This window comes from Panthera pardus, unplaced genomic scaffold (genome assembly GCF_024362965.1).
Source record: "Panthera pardus isolate Hobbes unplaced genomic scaffold, ASM2436296v1 HiC_scaffold_25, whole genome shotgun sequence".
In the NCBI taxonomy this organism is placed as follows: domain Eukaryota; kingdom Metazoa; phylum Chordata; class Mammalia; order Carnivora; family Felidae; genus Panthera; species Panthera pardus.
In genome coordinates, this window is record NW_026526821.1 from 22,750,720 (window position 1) to 22,765,371 (window position 14,652).

Sequence of the window (14,652 nt, forward strand, 5' to 3'; positions counted from 1 at the left end):
CACTGTCTTGGTCTTATTGCCCAAAGTGGTTCATGGACCAGCATTGTGGGGTATTGCCTGGGAGTTGTTAGCAGTACAAAATCTTAGGTCCCACCCCAGACCCACCAAACTAGAATCTGCTATTTAATAAGATCCCTAAAGGAGAGCCTGGGTGGCTCAGTCGGTTAAACTTCTGAGTTCAGCTCAAGTCATGATCTTCCTCTCTCTCTGCCCCTCCCCCAGTAGTGTATCTGCTCCCTCTCTCTCCTTCTCTCCCTCCCTCTCTGTCCCTCTCCCTCCCTCCCTCTCAAAAATAAATATTTAACAAGATCCCCAAGGAATACCTATACACATTAAAGATTAGGACACATCACTCCAAGGCAGTGTTTCCCCCAAAGCCAGTCAAGGGAATCTCTTGGGAGTGTATAAAATTCAGATTCCTTGGCTTTCCTCTGGTGACTTGGACACAGAAGATGGGGGATCCCAGGAATCTGATACCAGCGAGAGACTCAGGTGATTATAATGGTCAGGTAAGCATGGGAAACTCCTCACTTACCTCATTCCATGTTCCTCAGGCAAGACCAAGCCACAAAGCCAGAGAAAAACCTCTCCCTCTAGGATGACAAGGCAGCTGCTTCTCCTTTAGAAACAGAAACTTGGGGAAGGTGGCTCCTTGATGGTCTGTGATGCCGTCAGAGGAAATGGGTGGTTGTGAGAACCACAGAGCCTGCAGATGTGAGCTGGGAGCCCCAAAGACCCTATGATAGAGCTCAAAGAGCCTCGAGCCTTCTTCCCTGGCCTAGCTGTGCTTGGGAGGGCTGCCCAGTTGGGGGTCTCTAAGGAGCATGAGTCTCCTTTCTCATCCCAGGTGTACAAATTGCTGAGCACTGCAGATGCAGAGCTACCCACAACGATACCAAGAGCATCTCTCTGAAGACACTCCCAAGCTGAGAGGATTCTGGGTGCCCTAGGACTAAGGACTTTGGAAGATGTCCAGAAGGACCCTCCAAAGCCCTATCCTCTCCAGCCAAAGCATGCATCTAAGCTGAGCCCTGGCCCCAAGCTTTGATGACTGGAAACCAGTAAGTATGTTTGCTTGGTACGTAAGCTTGGTATGTTTGTAAGTATGTAAGTATGGTCTCAGGACTATGAGGAAGGATGGTCCCCCCAGAGGCTGGGAGTGAGCTTTACAGTGGGGGAAGGAGTTCCAGGAAAAGAAGTGGTTCTGTTGAGGATGTAAGGGGGTGGTTTTGAGGGTCCCCAAAGGAACCCAGGCCTTTGGCCTCCCCTGCCCCCAAAGCATTACATTATTTCCTCCAGCTTGTCTTCATGTCTCTTCTGGTCCCATCTCAGTCACCAATTTGCTGTATGATTTTGGGCCCCCCTCTGGCTACAGCCTTTCAACGTCAGTGAATGAGAGGAGTCTGGATTATAATCTTTGAAGGCTATAAAGTCTACAATTCCTCTCAAAAGGGTGATACTTCTCAGCTGAGAGAGAGAGAGGTCTCCCTTTAGCTTAATCAAATTCATCACTCTTAACCTCTGCCGCTGAGAAATTATCTCCAGAAGCACAAAAACAAAGATGTGGATTATAGACCCAGGCTCTGCACTAACCAGCTACATGAGAGTGAACATGAGGTTGTTCTCTCTGAGCCCTGATCACCCTGATCACTGTACGTGAATGGGTTTCAAAGCTGCCGACCTCTCAAATGATCAAGTGAGAAGATCAAAAAACAACTGTAGGCAGTGTGCTGATCTCAGCAGCCTTTACTGTTTTCCTTCCACCCACTGGCCTGGGCCCCCTAGAAAGTGCCTCGCACATAGTTAATTTTTCAAAGACTTGTGCAATTAATAATTAGATTCTCTCTAAAGTTTTGGCCAACATCTCCTCCTCCTAGGCCTGCACACCCCGTGGTCTTCATTTGCCCGGAGGAAGTGCCCTGGCCCTGACCAGGCCAGGTGAAGGGAGCTGGCAGAGGTCTGGGGAGCTTCCAGCCTCACTGTGGCTCTCCTACCTCTCTTGGGTCCATCCGCCAGCTCCACTTGCTGCAGAAAGAAGTCTCTGGGTTTAGTAAAGTTGGTGACTATGGTGACTTTGTCTTGTTGAAGGAGGGAAAAGGAAACTAACCTTTACTGAGCACTCTATACCAGGCTCCCCGACTTCTCCCCACAACCTAGTTGGTACTATAGTTGGTACTATCCCTGATTCAAAGATGAGACAGAGGTTATGTGCTTTGCCCAAGGTCACAAATGGAACCTGGTTGGTCTGAATTAATCACTCATGCTACCCAGGAAAGATTTCTCTCTGAGATTTTTCTGGACTTGTGTCTGCACAGTTAAGCATAGAGCTTGTATCTGATACCCAAGGGGAAAGGAAAGGCTGGTGAGCAACAAGAATGTTCAAACCCATGAATGTTCAAAGCTTCAGGATCCCAAAGTCTGAGCAGGAAGTAGGTGCTGGAAGCCATTTCCTGAAGATGGGCCTATTTTCTATTAAAAAGCTCCATCCTCATGAGTACTGAACTCTCCATGATGATGACAGAAACCCATACTTAACCAGGCATGGTGAAGGGTTCAAAGGCAAGGCCAGTGCTATGTCACTGTGCCATTCTGTGATCTCCTCCAGAGAACCAAACTGGTATAATTATTCCTTGTCTCTACTGAAAAGGATGGAACCATCTGAAAGAATGAAACTACCTCCCTGAATTACTTTAATAAAGTTTTTGAAAAAATTAGCATTACCCTAGAAACCTGGGAATTAAAATGATTCTAGGGACGCCTGGGTGACTCAATCGGTTAAGTGTCCGACTTTGGCTCAGGTCATGATCTCACAGTTCATGAGTTTGAGCCTTGCGTTGGGCTCTGTGCTAACAGCCTGGAGCCTGCTTAGGATTCTGTGTCTCTTCTCTCTCTCTGCCCCTCCTCCACTTGTGCACTGTCTCTCTCTCTCTCTCTCTCTCTCTCAAAAATAAACACTAAAAAAAATTATTCTAAGGATAAGACACTTGTCCAGAGAGCTAATAATCACTTTGGTCCATTTAGCTAATGTGTGTTGAGTGCCTTTTATGGGCCAAATGTCTCATGAAATGTTGAGGAAATAGGCAAAAAGAGATCTTTGTACTCATTGAGCCATAGAATAATGGCAAATTAAACAAGTAAACACTCTAATAAATGAATAATTAAAACTTGGGAAGGGGACACCTGGCTGCCTCAGTCAGTGGAGCATGCAACTCTTGATCTCGGGATTGTAAGTTTGAGCCCCACATTGGGTGTGGAGATTACTTAAAAAATAAAATCTTAAAACAACAATAAACAACAACTTGAGGAGGAGCACAACAGGGAGTCGACAGAGAGAGTGACCTCTGGTGAAGTGACATTCAGGACACAATAAACGAAACGTGGGCCCAGGCCAAGCTTTTCTCATGCCTTATCTCTTGGACCCGGATGTTGGGTATTGTTATCCCCATTTTTCAGATGGAGGCAAAAAGCAGGGAAGTGGCTCAACAGCCAATCCCTCCAAAGCCTTATAAGTCATTGCTATGGCATGCAGTCTCCTAGTCATCTTACTTTGCCCTGTGCAAAACAGTGACATTGAGCACTAATAACTGCTCAGTGTCACCGTAGCTTGTTGTGACATGAGTTCCCAAGCCTCCTTGGATCCCCACCCTTGCCCACCTCTAACCCTAGCCATGGGTCCTGTCATTGTGCCCTGCCACCCAGTGGCAGAATGTGATCCCACATCAGGAAATAGTTCAGAGTAGGCCTGTCATAGGAATAATTGCTGAGGGCTGGGGGATTCAGGGAAATCTTGCCAGGGAAGGGTGGGATCCAGACAGGCCCCAAGAGGGAAAAGGACATTCCAACCAGTGGGCCACATAGGCAAAAGCCCAGAAAAAAAAGAGTAGAGTATGGCTGCAGTGTAGAAAAGGTAGGCCTGCCAGAGAAAATGGTCTAGTTGCAGAGAGCCTCCTGAGTCTGGTGGAGGGGCTAGAGTCTGGTCCTGCTGGGAGGGGCATCATTCCCTTTTGCCAGCAGGGCTGAACTGGGAAGGGAAAGGGTGTCTGGGTATCCGGGGCCTCTGTGTCCATCACAGTATCTCTTTCAGATTTCCCTTGACCCTGTGCTTCTGAGTGGTCTGCTGAGGAACGATGGGAGGACAGCCCAGCAGAGGGAAAACCCAGCCAAGCCCAAGCTCAAGCCCCTCTGTCCAAGGCCCAGGCCCTGTGCCCACGCAAGCAGGTAGGCTGTGGGCCCTTCCCACACACGGTAAGGTTGCACAGCCCCAGACACCACTGCCTCTGTGGGCTTTCCTGACCAGCCACTCCAGCATGGCTTCAGGTGTCAGTGAGTGCCTGCTGTATACCAGGCCCTTCTTTGTGAACCGTACAGGCAGTGTCCCTGCTCTGGGGAAGCTTACATTTCAGCAGTCAGAACATTAAACAACTAGATAAACTAGAAAATGTGAGTAACAGGTGCTAACCAAGAGGGCGTATTAGTCCCCTAGGTGTCTCCCAAGGCTTCCCTACTCCTCAACCAGTTTATTAGGAAATTGAGCTGCTAATTCCAAGACCAAATCTAAGACCAGCTCCACTTCTGTAGCTCTCCAAAGCTGTACTTTCCGGTATAATAGCCCCTAGCCATTTGCCGCTATTTAAATTCAAAGTAAGATTAATTAAAATGAAATTGAATATGTGGCTCCTCAGTCACATCAGCCACATTTCAAGTGCTCAGTTGCCATATGTAGCTAGTGTTTACCTATTGGACACCACAGTTTTATAACACTTCCATCATCACAGAAAGTTCTATTGGACATTATTGCTGCAAAGTGTCTCCTCTTAGCCTGTACAATATTTGGAACAAAATTAAAGACATGATAATTGGAAGAAACTGGGACATATAATGCATACGCTGAACCTACAACTATGATTTTTAAGATAGTCCTGACTGAAAATGCCCATTTTTAGGACAATCAAAATATCCTAGAAATTCTAATATTTTGGTATCAAAACTATAGCCCCAGTTTGTTTCTTGTTCCCCCAAACAACCCACAAATAGTTTCTCGAATCACATCCTGATTTGGGGTTTTGATGGTGTATTCATCAGGGTTCTCCAGAGAAACAGAACCAATAGGGTTTGTGTATGTGGGTGTGTGTGTGTGGACACAGAATTTATTTTAAGAAATTGGTTCATGCAATTGTGGGGGCTGGCAAGTCTGAATTCTCCCAGATAGACTGACAGGCTAGAGGCCCAGGGAAGAGTTAAGATTGCAGTCAAGTCTGGGGCAGAAAAACCTCTTGCTTTAAGAACCTCAGTCTTTTTGTTTTAAGATCTTCAACTGACTGGATGAGGACCACCCACATTATGGAGAGTAATCTACTTTATTCAAAGTCCACTGATTTAAATTGTTATCTCAGGGCACCTGGGTGGATCATTTGGTTAAGCATCTGACTCTTGATTTTGGCTCAGGTCATGATCCCAGAGTCATGGGATTGAGCTCTACATTGGACTCCAGGCTCTGTACTGAGCATGGAACCTGCTTAAGATTCTCTCTGTCTCACTCTGCCTCTCTCCCCGACTCAGAAACATTCTCTTGCTCTCTCTAAACAAACAAACAAAACAAACAAACAAACAAATTGTTATCTTCACAGCAACATCTAGACTTCTAGACTGGTGTTTGACCAAATATCAGGGTACTGTGGGCCAGCCACATTGACACATAAAATTAACCATCACAGATAACAAATTACTCTAAACCAAGCAGCACTTTTAGGAGGACTGACATGGGCACACACTTAAACAGAACTAGGAGACTACGGAGCCAAATACCTGGATGTCTGGGCAGAAGCTATCCCCAATCTGAAAATTCCCCTGTAATAGCTGAGGCCTCTTTCCCCTCCTCAGCCCTGCCCCTGATATCCTCATCTTCCTAATGCCAGCCTCCCATAGGCATTAATGCCCTGGGCTCTGTAGTTCTGTTGGGGAGGCAGCTGCCTCTTTGTAGCCACTCAGTCTGCACAAAGAGCCTGGGGCCCACCAGACTGAGCAGGAAGAGACCTGGAAACCACACAGACCTCCCCCTCATTTCCTCTGAATCTAGCCACAGGCCACGGCCCCAGTGCTGCTCTGAGTCATGGCCAGGCTGCTGAGGGGGCTGACCTCCGGCAGGTGCTCTGGGGGTTCTCCCGGCCTGTGAGACCTGAGGGGAACTGTGTTCCTCTCTCTGACAGGGTCTCCAGGGGGAAGGGTGGGCCTCTATCTTGGTAGGTCAACCCCTGGTCCCAGCAAGAGGACAGATTTGGGGAAGCCCCTTCCATGAGTCATTTGTCCATCAGTCTTGCATCTGTTCAGAATCTACCAAGGCTCTACCACATGCCAGGCCTTGTGCCAGGGCCAAGGGACATAGAATGGACAAGATAGGCACAGCCCCTGCCTTCAGAGACAGTCAAGTCCCAGAGACAGGAGCTAAACCAATAGTCAGTTGCAGTTGTTATATTTTGGTGACAGTGTGTTTTAAGGGGTTCTTACTGAAAGTGTGTGCTGAGGGATTCATCACAAAGACTTCACCAAGAAGGGACATTTTATCCAGGGAGTGAAGGATGAAGGCGAGTTGTCCAGGAGGATGGTCAGTGAGTGGGACAGCAAGCATACGCAGCTCAGTAACAAGTAGGGGTGTAATTCCAGGGCTTCCAGGAGGCAAAGGGGTCCTTCCAGGCCATCCTTGTTGAAGGATGCCCTCCACAAGACTTGCTTGCATTGTTTATCTGGGCATCAGGCATTTTCAGGCATCAGGCATTTCCCTGCACCATGTGATGGCCAGGCCCTGTGCTATATAGACAGCTCTGAGGAGCTCCATTCTGTGGTCACCATGTGGATCGGCACATGTGTCTGGGAGGACATGTAGGAACCAGGTCCCTTTCTGGGAATGCCGTGTCATTCTTCCCATGTCCACCTGGAGCATAGGCCCTTATATCACACAGTGTCCAAATCTGGGTCTGCCCCACCCATCCCCTGGGTCCTTGTCTGTTCATCTGCTCTCCCTTCCCCATCTCCTGGGGCGTCTGTCTAGAAGGCTTCATAGAGCCTGCTGAGGCCTTGGATCCTTCAGGAGCATCTATGAGACAGATAAACTTTTCTTGCTGACCTTGATTGCTTTTCATAGATTGATGCACTGATGTGCTAACAAGTCTGTCTCTCTTTTCCCTTTGTTTCAGAGACCCCTGATGAACTGGGATAAGGAGGAAGGAGAGGGAGGGACACTGGATGTGGGTGAAGTGGCTCTCAGCAGCCTGTGGAGGGCAGGGTTTTCAGGATGAGAAGGCCCAGACAGATATCAGGAGGTCTAGTTAGAATGGGCAGGCTGATCCCTGAGGTGGACGAAGGATGAACATCCTGTGCTGAGGGAGCTGCTTGCCACCTACCATCCAACCTCAACATTGGGCCTCATGACCACTGGTCTTTGGGACCAGTCCTGGTGTGATGGGGCAGGGGTAAGGGGAGGCTTAGCATCCTCTGGCTCCATGGCTTCCTCTCTGAATGTCAGTGTCCCAGAGGGTCTGGACTTTCTTGGTTAGGTGCTACAGCTGTCCAGCCAAGTCCCCCCAACTTGGACCCATGAGTAAGCCACAATGGTCACCCAACCCAACAGTGCCCCATGGGAAGAGGGACAGGGAATGCCATAGAAGCTACTCCTGGCACAGTACCCTACCTCATCTCAGTTGTCTTGCTGAGCAGTGGGGCTGACCAGAGAGGACTACCCCGGGGCTTGTGAGGGCTGAGGTGATGCGTGCAGCACCCAGTCAGATCCTGACACTCAGCAGCCACTCAGTAAGGGATGGCAGGCATGTGGCCAGGATGCTTGACTGAGCCACATACACTTGCTGAGTGTTTACTCTGGGCCAGGCCTGGTATAGTGGGCCCCTGGGACCCCAAGTTTTCTCGGCAGCACAGACCTACACCTGTCATTTTGGACAAAGACCATGGGAGAGCCATGCTCCCCACATGCATGGCATTGTGGAGTTACAAAGCCTGTCCACATCTGTGATTTCATTGGCTCCTCCAGGAGCCCTCCTCCTCCTATGCTCACCCTGGACTTCACCCCTCAAAGTTAGTCCATCCAGTGCCCATGTCATTAGAACTTGTAGAAACTGAGCTCAGAGATCTGTGCTGATAACCTGATTAGAGCTGTAGTTTTTAAGTTTGCTGAGCAGGGGAATCCTTTTATAAAAATCTTCTTGAAGATCTCCATATAAAAGAGGATTATAGCCAGGGGCCCCACTCCTCTTGACACACTAACCTATTCCCTGAGGTGACTCCAAAAGATGTCTGGGCACTCCTAGGGCTCTGCAGAGGCCCACTGAAAAAGCTTCAGATTCCGGGGTGACCCTCTTGGAATCCCAGCAGGCATGATCCCCAGGGTGCCCATGAGGGAGTTGATTGTGGAAGCCCGGACTCCACTAGACTTCACATGTGGAGGGAGGACTAGCCGAAAAGGTGACCATCTCTGTCCCTCTATGCAGAGAGAAACAGGGCCACAGCTGTGGCCCTGAGCAGTTTCCCGGTAGGCGAGCACACAGAGCTGTCGCTGAGACTGGGGGAGCCGTTGACCATCATCTCTGAGTAAGTCCTCCTGCGGGGAAGGATGGGGTGCTCTGCTTTCTCTCCCTGACACCTGAAGATACACTATTGGGAAAAGGGGCCCTTCCCTCCAGAAGAAAATAGCATGGCCTTTGGTGCTGAGCTCACATATGGCCCTAATGATTTCAGGAAGCTTGACACACCTGCAGGAAGAAACAGTAGGTGGGCAGGGCCTTGCAGGGGGCCCTGAATCCTGCCATCTATTGCCCTGGAGGTACCAGCACTGGGTGGTACAAGGAAACCTGGGAATCACAGGTGGGATAGGTGGCCAGCCACAGGAGCCAGCCTGGTGGGTCCTCATGAATCCTAAATGAACAGTTCCCCTCTCCTCTCTCTCTCCAGAGATGGAGACTGGTCGACGGTGGTGTCAGAAGTTTCAGGCACAGAATATAACATCCCCAGCATCCACGTGGCCAAAATCTCCCATGGGTGAGTTCACACCCCAGGCCCTGACTTAAGGGAACTTCTTGCTTTCTCTTCCCACAAGCATATCCTTTATGGCCAGTCCTATGCTGAGCAAAACTGGGGAGAGGGGAGAATCAGGCCTGGGCCCTGCCCTCAAGAAGAGTGAACAGCTAGCCCTCTCAGGTCAGCCTGTGAGACTTGGGAGCCCGGAGGAGGGGGCTCAGAAAGGCCCCATAGAGATGTCTTCTGGGCTTTGGAGGGTGGCCAGGAGTTCAGTGAAGGTGAATGCCGAAAGGGAGTAGCCTTGAATATGTGTCCTAAATGTCCTGAGGCAAGGAAATGGAGGGGTGGTGCCCCACAACTTAACAAGCCTGTCTTTCTAAGAGGTGCCTCGAGGGAAGGCAGGACATGGGGGATGCAGGGTCTCTTACAAAGTGTGGGCCACTGCTCTCCCAGAGTGAGTGACAAAAGAAACTGACTCCAGAGCAAATTCTGTGTCGTGAGAGAGAAAGGAAGTGAACTGCCTTTTGGTGGGATCTACCTGCATAACATGGAGTCACACAAGTACACTGTGTGTGACAGCCACTCTTCTGAGAGAAAGTACAGCTCTGGCACTGGATGGCCTTCCTTTTCTGAGGCTCATGGGGCTATCTGGCTCTGATGAGAGTAGTGCAGGGATCCTGAGACCTGTGGACATCTTGTAGAATAAACTCACACAGAGGTTGTCGGCATCCAGGTGAAACCCGTCTTGCCCACGTTTTTCCTAATAGCCTGGCCCTGCTGGCAAGAGATTTTGCATCTCCAGTGTGGTACTGAAGTTTCAGCCAAGGAAACACTGACCACCTCCCAGAGTCCCCTTCCCTTGCCTTTCCATCTACTTTCCAGTGTTTGTAAGTCACATGAATGGCTTGTTTTATTTACTATAAAACTAGGCTAAGTTTGTTGCTGGCACCAAGCAAGTCATGGCTTCTCTGATTTATTTACTTGGAATTGACTCAACTCTGACTTTGGCTTTGACTGTGGAATTTCACACGATGACAGGGAGGCAGCCATTTCCATTGAGTTGGCTTCTGTAGGTTTTCCCAGGGACCATAGGGCATGGCTCTGGGGACATTAGAAGGCTGATGGACTAGTAAGCCAAAAAAAATTCCTGCAAGACCACCAAACTTTCCACTGTGGTTAAGTCCTTCATGAACATATAGGTGAAAGATTAAGTGAAAGGAGAAAGGAAAACAGAGGACCAGAGTAATCAACAATCCAGCAGTGAAAGAGGCACCGAGGAATAGGTTATGAAGATCTGTGCTTTGGGAGGCACATATGATGATTGATAGGCTGCATGATTTTTCCCAAGATTTTAGAATGTCTTGAACATTCTAGTTCCAGCATTTCTACCCACAATAAAGCTCCAGTGGGAGTTAGATTTCACTGATAATGAATACATGTTCACTCACATGCCTTTTTGAATACAAAGTTAAACTTTAAAACATTCAAATAAAATACTTACTAAAATTAAAAACAAGGGGTGCCTGGGTGGCTCAGTCGGTTAAGTGTCCGACTTCGGCTCAGGTCGTGATCTCAACGTCCGTGAGTTCGAGCCCCGCGTCGGGCTCTGTGCTGACAGCTCAGAGCCTGGAGCCTGTGTCAGATTCTGTGTCTCCCTCTCTCTCTCTGACCCTCCCCCGTTCATGCTCTGTCTCTCTCTGTCTCAAAAATAAATAAACGTTAAAAAAGAAATTAAAAAAAAACACAACAAAATAAAACAGGCAATTATTAGAAAGGTAAAGGCTTGGAAAGGTGAGTGGCTAGCATAGGGGTACTGGAGGAGCTGGGCAGTGATAGGAGAGAGTGATCACCTCACCTGCCCCTAGCCCCAACAACTTGGAAATGAGGTCTCCAGGTAGAAAAACCTGGGACTGACCCCATGAGGTTATCCTCTGAGGCATCTGGAGCCAGGACTAAGGCAAAGCTGGGGAGCCCTTGGAGACCATGTACAGTTGGAACTCTGAGGTCCAGAGATGGAGGAGGGGTGGAGTAGAGTCTTGGCCCATCCCCACTCCAGGGTGACTTCTCTCTGTCCCTCCCCCAGGTGGCTGTATGAGGGCCTGAGCCGGGAGAAAGCTGAGGAACTGCTGTTGCTGCCTGGAAACCCTGGAGGGGCCTTCCTCATCCGGGAGAGCCAAACCAGGAGAGGTGGGTAAGCTCAGTCCTGGCTTGTCCTTTGAATGCTGAGAGTCAAGTGTGAGGTGACTTGGGGATAGAAGTAGAAGGCTGGATGTGAAGGGCTATATGGTACCTGGCTTTGGAGTTGGGCAGTCTGGCTGACTGACACCAGGTTGCTGCCACAAGAGCCCATTTATAAAAGTGGGTGTGAATGGTCCACAGTGGGGATCCGGGCTCAACCTACACTTTGGCAACTGGGTCTTGTAATAGAGTACAGTCACATGATTTCCCTGCCCTGACCAGCAATGATTCCTTCCTCCCCAAAACACAACACAATTCTGATCTCTTGGCAAAAAGTTGTCAAGTTCACAAGGTCTCTGTACTTTGGTTCACCATCAATCAGAACTAGAAAACTCATTGGAAGTCAGCTCTTGGGGCTCCTGGGTGGCTCAGTCAGTTAAGTGTCCGACTTCGGCTCAGGTCATGATCTCACAGCTTGTGAGTTTGAGCCCCACATCAGGTTCTGTGCTGGTAGTGCAGAACCTGGAGCCCACTTCGAGTTCTGTGTCTCCCTCTCTCTCTGTCCCTCCCCTGTCCCTGCTCACCTTCTGTCTGTCTCTCTCAACAATAAATAAACATTAAAAAAAATAAAAAGAAGTCAGCTCTTGATCTTCTTCTTTCTGCCGTATAGATGGGGAAGATGAGGAAACAGAGGCCCAAAGAGGGGTAGGGACATGTCACATTGCACATTCATATGGGACTTCTCCCATTTCAGGTTCAGGACCTTTGCAAACAATACACAAAGTTGATAGAGTCTGTCTCTGATGCCCTGCCTCCCTCTGAGGTGCTGTCCTGAGACCCTTACAGTGAGGGCAGAGAGGGATGTTGAAAGAGTGGCTGTGCTGATGTTTATGTTAGACCTTTTTATGCCTTCAAACTACCCTGTGGGGGATTGTATTTCCACTGTCCCCATTTTATAGATGAGGAAAGTGAGGCTTAGAGAGGAGAAATGATCTGCCTGGAGAGACATGACTAAGTGTGAAGCTGGGATTCAAACTCAGCTGAGGTCCGTCTCACTTCAGACTCCCAAGAAAGGTCCATGTGTCACAATAATGGCAAAACTGCAAGTGCAGTGGAAGCCTAGGGAGGAGATACTTGGGAGCGAGGACAGGCCTCCTGTGCTTGCCCTAATTTGAACCAACCATGATGGGTTGTCAGGGTCCTTTGCTCCCAGTCTCCTTCCTGAGGCCCCCTTCAGCACATCTTTGCCTCCCTTCTCCTTCCTTCAGAAGCTCGTTAGATTGACTTCTCCCCAGCCCCTCTGATACTTTCCAGGCAGCATCAGCAACCCACCCTCACACCCAAAGGCTGGCTGAGACTGGGGCTGGCCTGAGTGCAGCAGCTGCAAACAGGAAACCACAGCAGTGGGGCTAACTGGGACAAGGGTGCTGCAAACCAGGCCCCGGTGATCTCGAGAAGCCACAGGAAGTGTTCCATGTTCAGCTGCCCCATCCCCACCCCTTCTCTGGCCAGGTTTAGCCACAACCACATGGTGACCAGAACTTACTGCCCCTTTCCTAAGAAAGCAAATATGCAGGAGGAATTGGCTGGGAAATAAAGGAGAAAGCAGATAAGGATCCATAACGATCTTTCAAGATCCATAAACATCCACATGATTACTGAGATGAAGGTTAGATTTGACTCTGAGCTTTCCCATAGCCAATCCCAAAAGGAGGTAGATCAGAATACAGCTCTCATTATCAAAAAAGGAAGAGCTTTGTCAGTTCTGCAGAAAAGGCAATGGTTTCCCCAGTACTAATTTCTAATCTGTCATCTGAGGCTTCCTTTAGGGCAGTGTTTGTCAAGCTGCAGATTGAAACCCTTTTGTGGGCCAAGAAATTAGTTTAATTCAGTGGTTTTAGAGCAGTGGGTCTGAAATCTGAGTGGCCATCAGAATCACCTAGAGGACTTAAAACAAAGAACTGGCCAAACACCCAGATTTTTGTTTGGTGGGTCTAGGGCAGAACCTGATAATTTGCCTTTCCAACAAGTTTGCAGGTAATGCTGTTGCTGCTGCTCTGGGGACCACACTTTAAGAACCATTGATTTAGGGGCACCTGGTTGGCTCAGTCGGTAGAGCATGTGACTCTTGATCTCTCAGGGTCATGAGTTTGAGCCCTATGGTGGGCATTGAGAGAGAAAGAGAGAGAGTGTGTGAGTGTGTGCACACTCGAGTTAAGGGAAGGGGCAGAGAAAAAGGGGGAGAGAGAGAATCCCAAGCAGGCCTGGCACAGACAACGAGGACCTATGTGGGGCTTGAAACCATGAACCATAAAATCATGCCCTGAGCCAAAGTCAAGAGTCAGAGGCTAAACTGCTCCTACCACCCAGGAGCACCCCCCGCCCCCCACCGGCCAAAAAAAATCTTAAAGAAAAAAAAAAACAAAAACAAATGCTGATCTAGACCTTGGCTGCAAGTTGGAATCATCTGCTTTATAAATTCCTGATGCCTTGCACCCAACCCCCAGGGTTTCTGATTTAATGGGTCAGGGGTGTGGCCTATGCCCTAGAAGATGTAAAAGTCCTGCCAGGTGATTCTGATATGCAGCCAGGGTTGAGACCCTTTCATTTAGTGGATCTGGACCAGTGAGTGTTTGAAGTGAAATATAAGCAGAAAACTTCAAGGTGTATCACTGGGGTTGGGAGAAATATTGTTTCATCCTAGTTTTGTTTTAAGTAATTTTAAGTGTGTCCTGGGTCACAGTGTAAAATTTCATACTATGGTTTGTAGTAAAAAAAAAAAAAAAAAGTTTGGCACTGCAGCTCTATGAGGCCTGAGTATCATCACAGAACATTGGTTCTCAGACATGAGTGTACAGGAATTGTCAGGGAAATTTCTTGACAATACAGACTCTTGGGCCCCTTCTGACTCTATTTACAGGGCTCAGAGGTCAGAAATCTTCTTCCTTCACAAGTTCTCTGAATGGTTCTTATGTTCTTTTAAGTTTGAAAACCCAGTTCTAATCTAGGGAAACCAGAATTAAGTAGTAAGGGACGATGTTTTTTACATTTACATAATGCATATTGTCATATATAATAGTAATTAACTATTGATTGAGTGAATGTTATCAGGATTGTTCTTTGTGTCAAGGTCCAAACATACCTCTGGGAAGGGAATTTGAGTTTGTGTGTGGAACAAGGAGGGAGGCCTAGGGCCTGTGAGCTCCCAAGAACACTACTCAGAGTCTGGACAGAGGAGGGTGAGACCTCTCCATCTTCCCCAGAGTCTCTCTGGCACATCTATGTTCTAAACCTGGGGGAAATCATGGCAGGGCCCAAGTCAGGCCCCAAACCTTGGTATGTGAAGGGGCACTGATGACTCTGTGGAGGTCACAGGACTGCTCCAGAGGTCAGCACCAGGGTCAGCCCCAACAGCATTTTCCCCCTACCCCCTCACCTTCCTGCTGTCCTACT

General features: G+C 48.6%; 1 protein-coding gene across 2 annotated transcripts in view; it reads left to right on the forward strand.

Moving 5' to 3' along the window:
- Positions 1-14,652, forward strand: part of SLA2 (Src like adaptor 2) — a 25,187-nt gene continuing 10,535 nt past the window's right edge. The window contains exons 1-5 of one of the 2 annotated variants that reach the window (XM_019458576.2): positions 1-1,061; positions 4,085-4,218; positions 8,496-8,595; positions 8,956-9,042; positions 11,105-11,208. In XM_019458576.2, the coding sequence (XP_019314121.1) occupies positions 4,128-4,218; positions 8,496-8,595; positions 8,956-9,042; positions 11,105-11,208 (382 nt within the window). In that variant the 5' untranslated portion in view covers positions 1-1,061; positions 4,085-4,127. Of the gene's footprint in view, positions 1,062-3,314; positions 3,431-4,084; positions 4,219-8,495; positions 8,596-8,955; positions 9,043-11,104; positions 11,209-14,652 lie in introns of those variants that run through there. The other variant, XM_019458577.2, reaches the window with a different exon arrangement.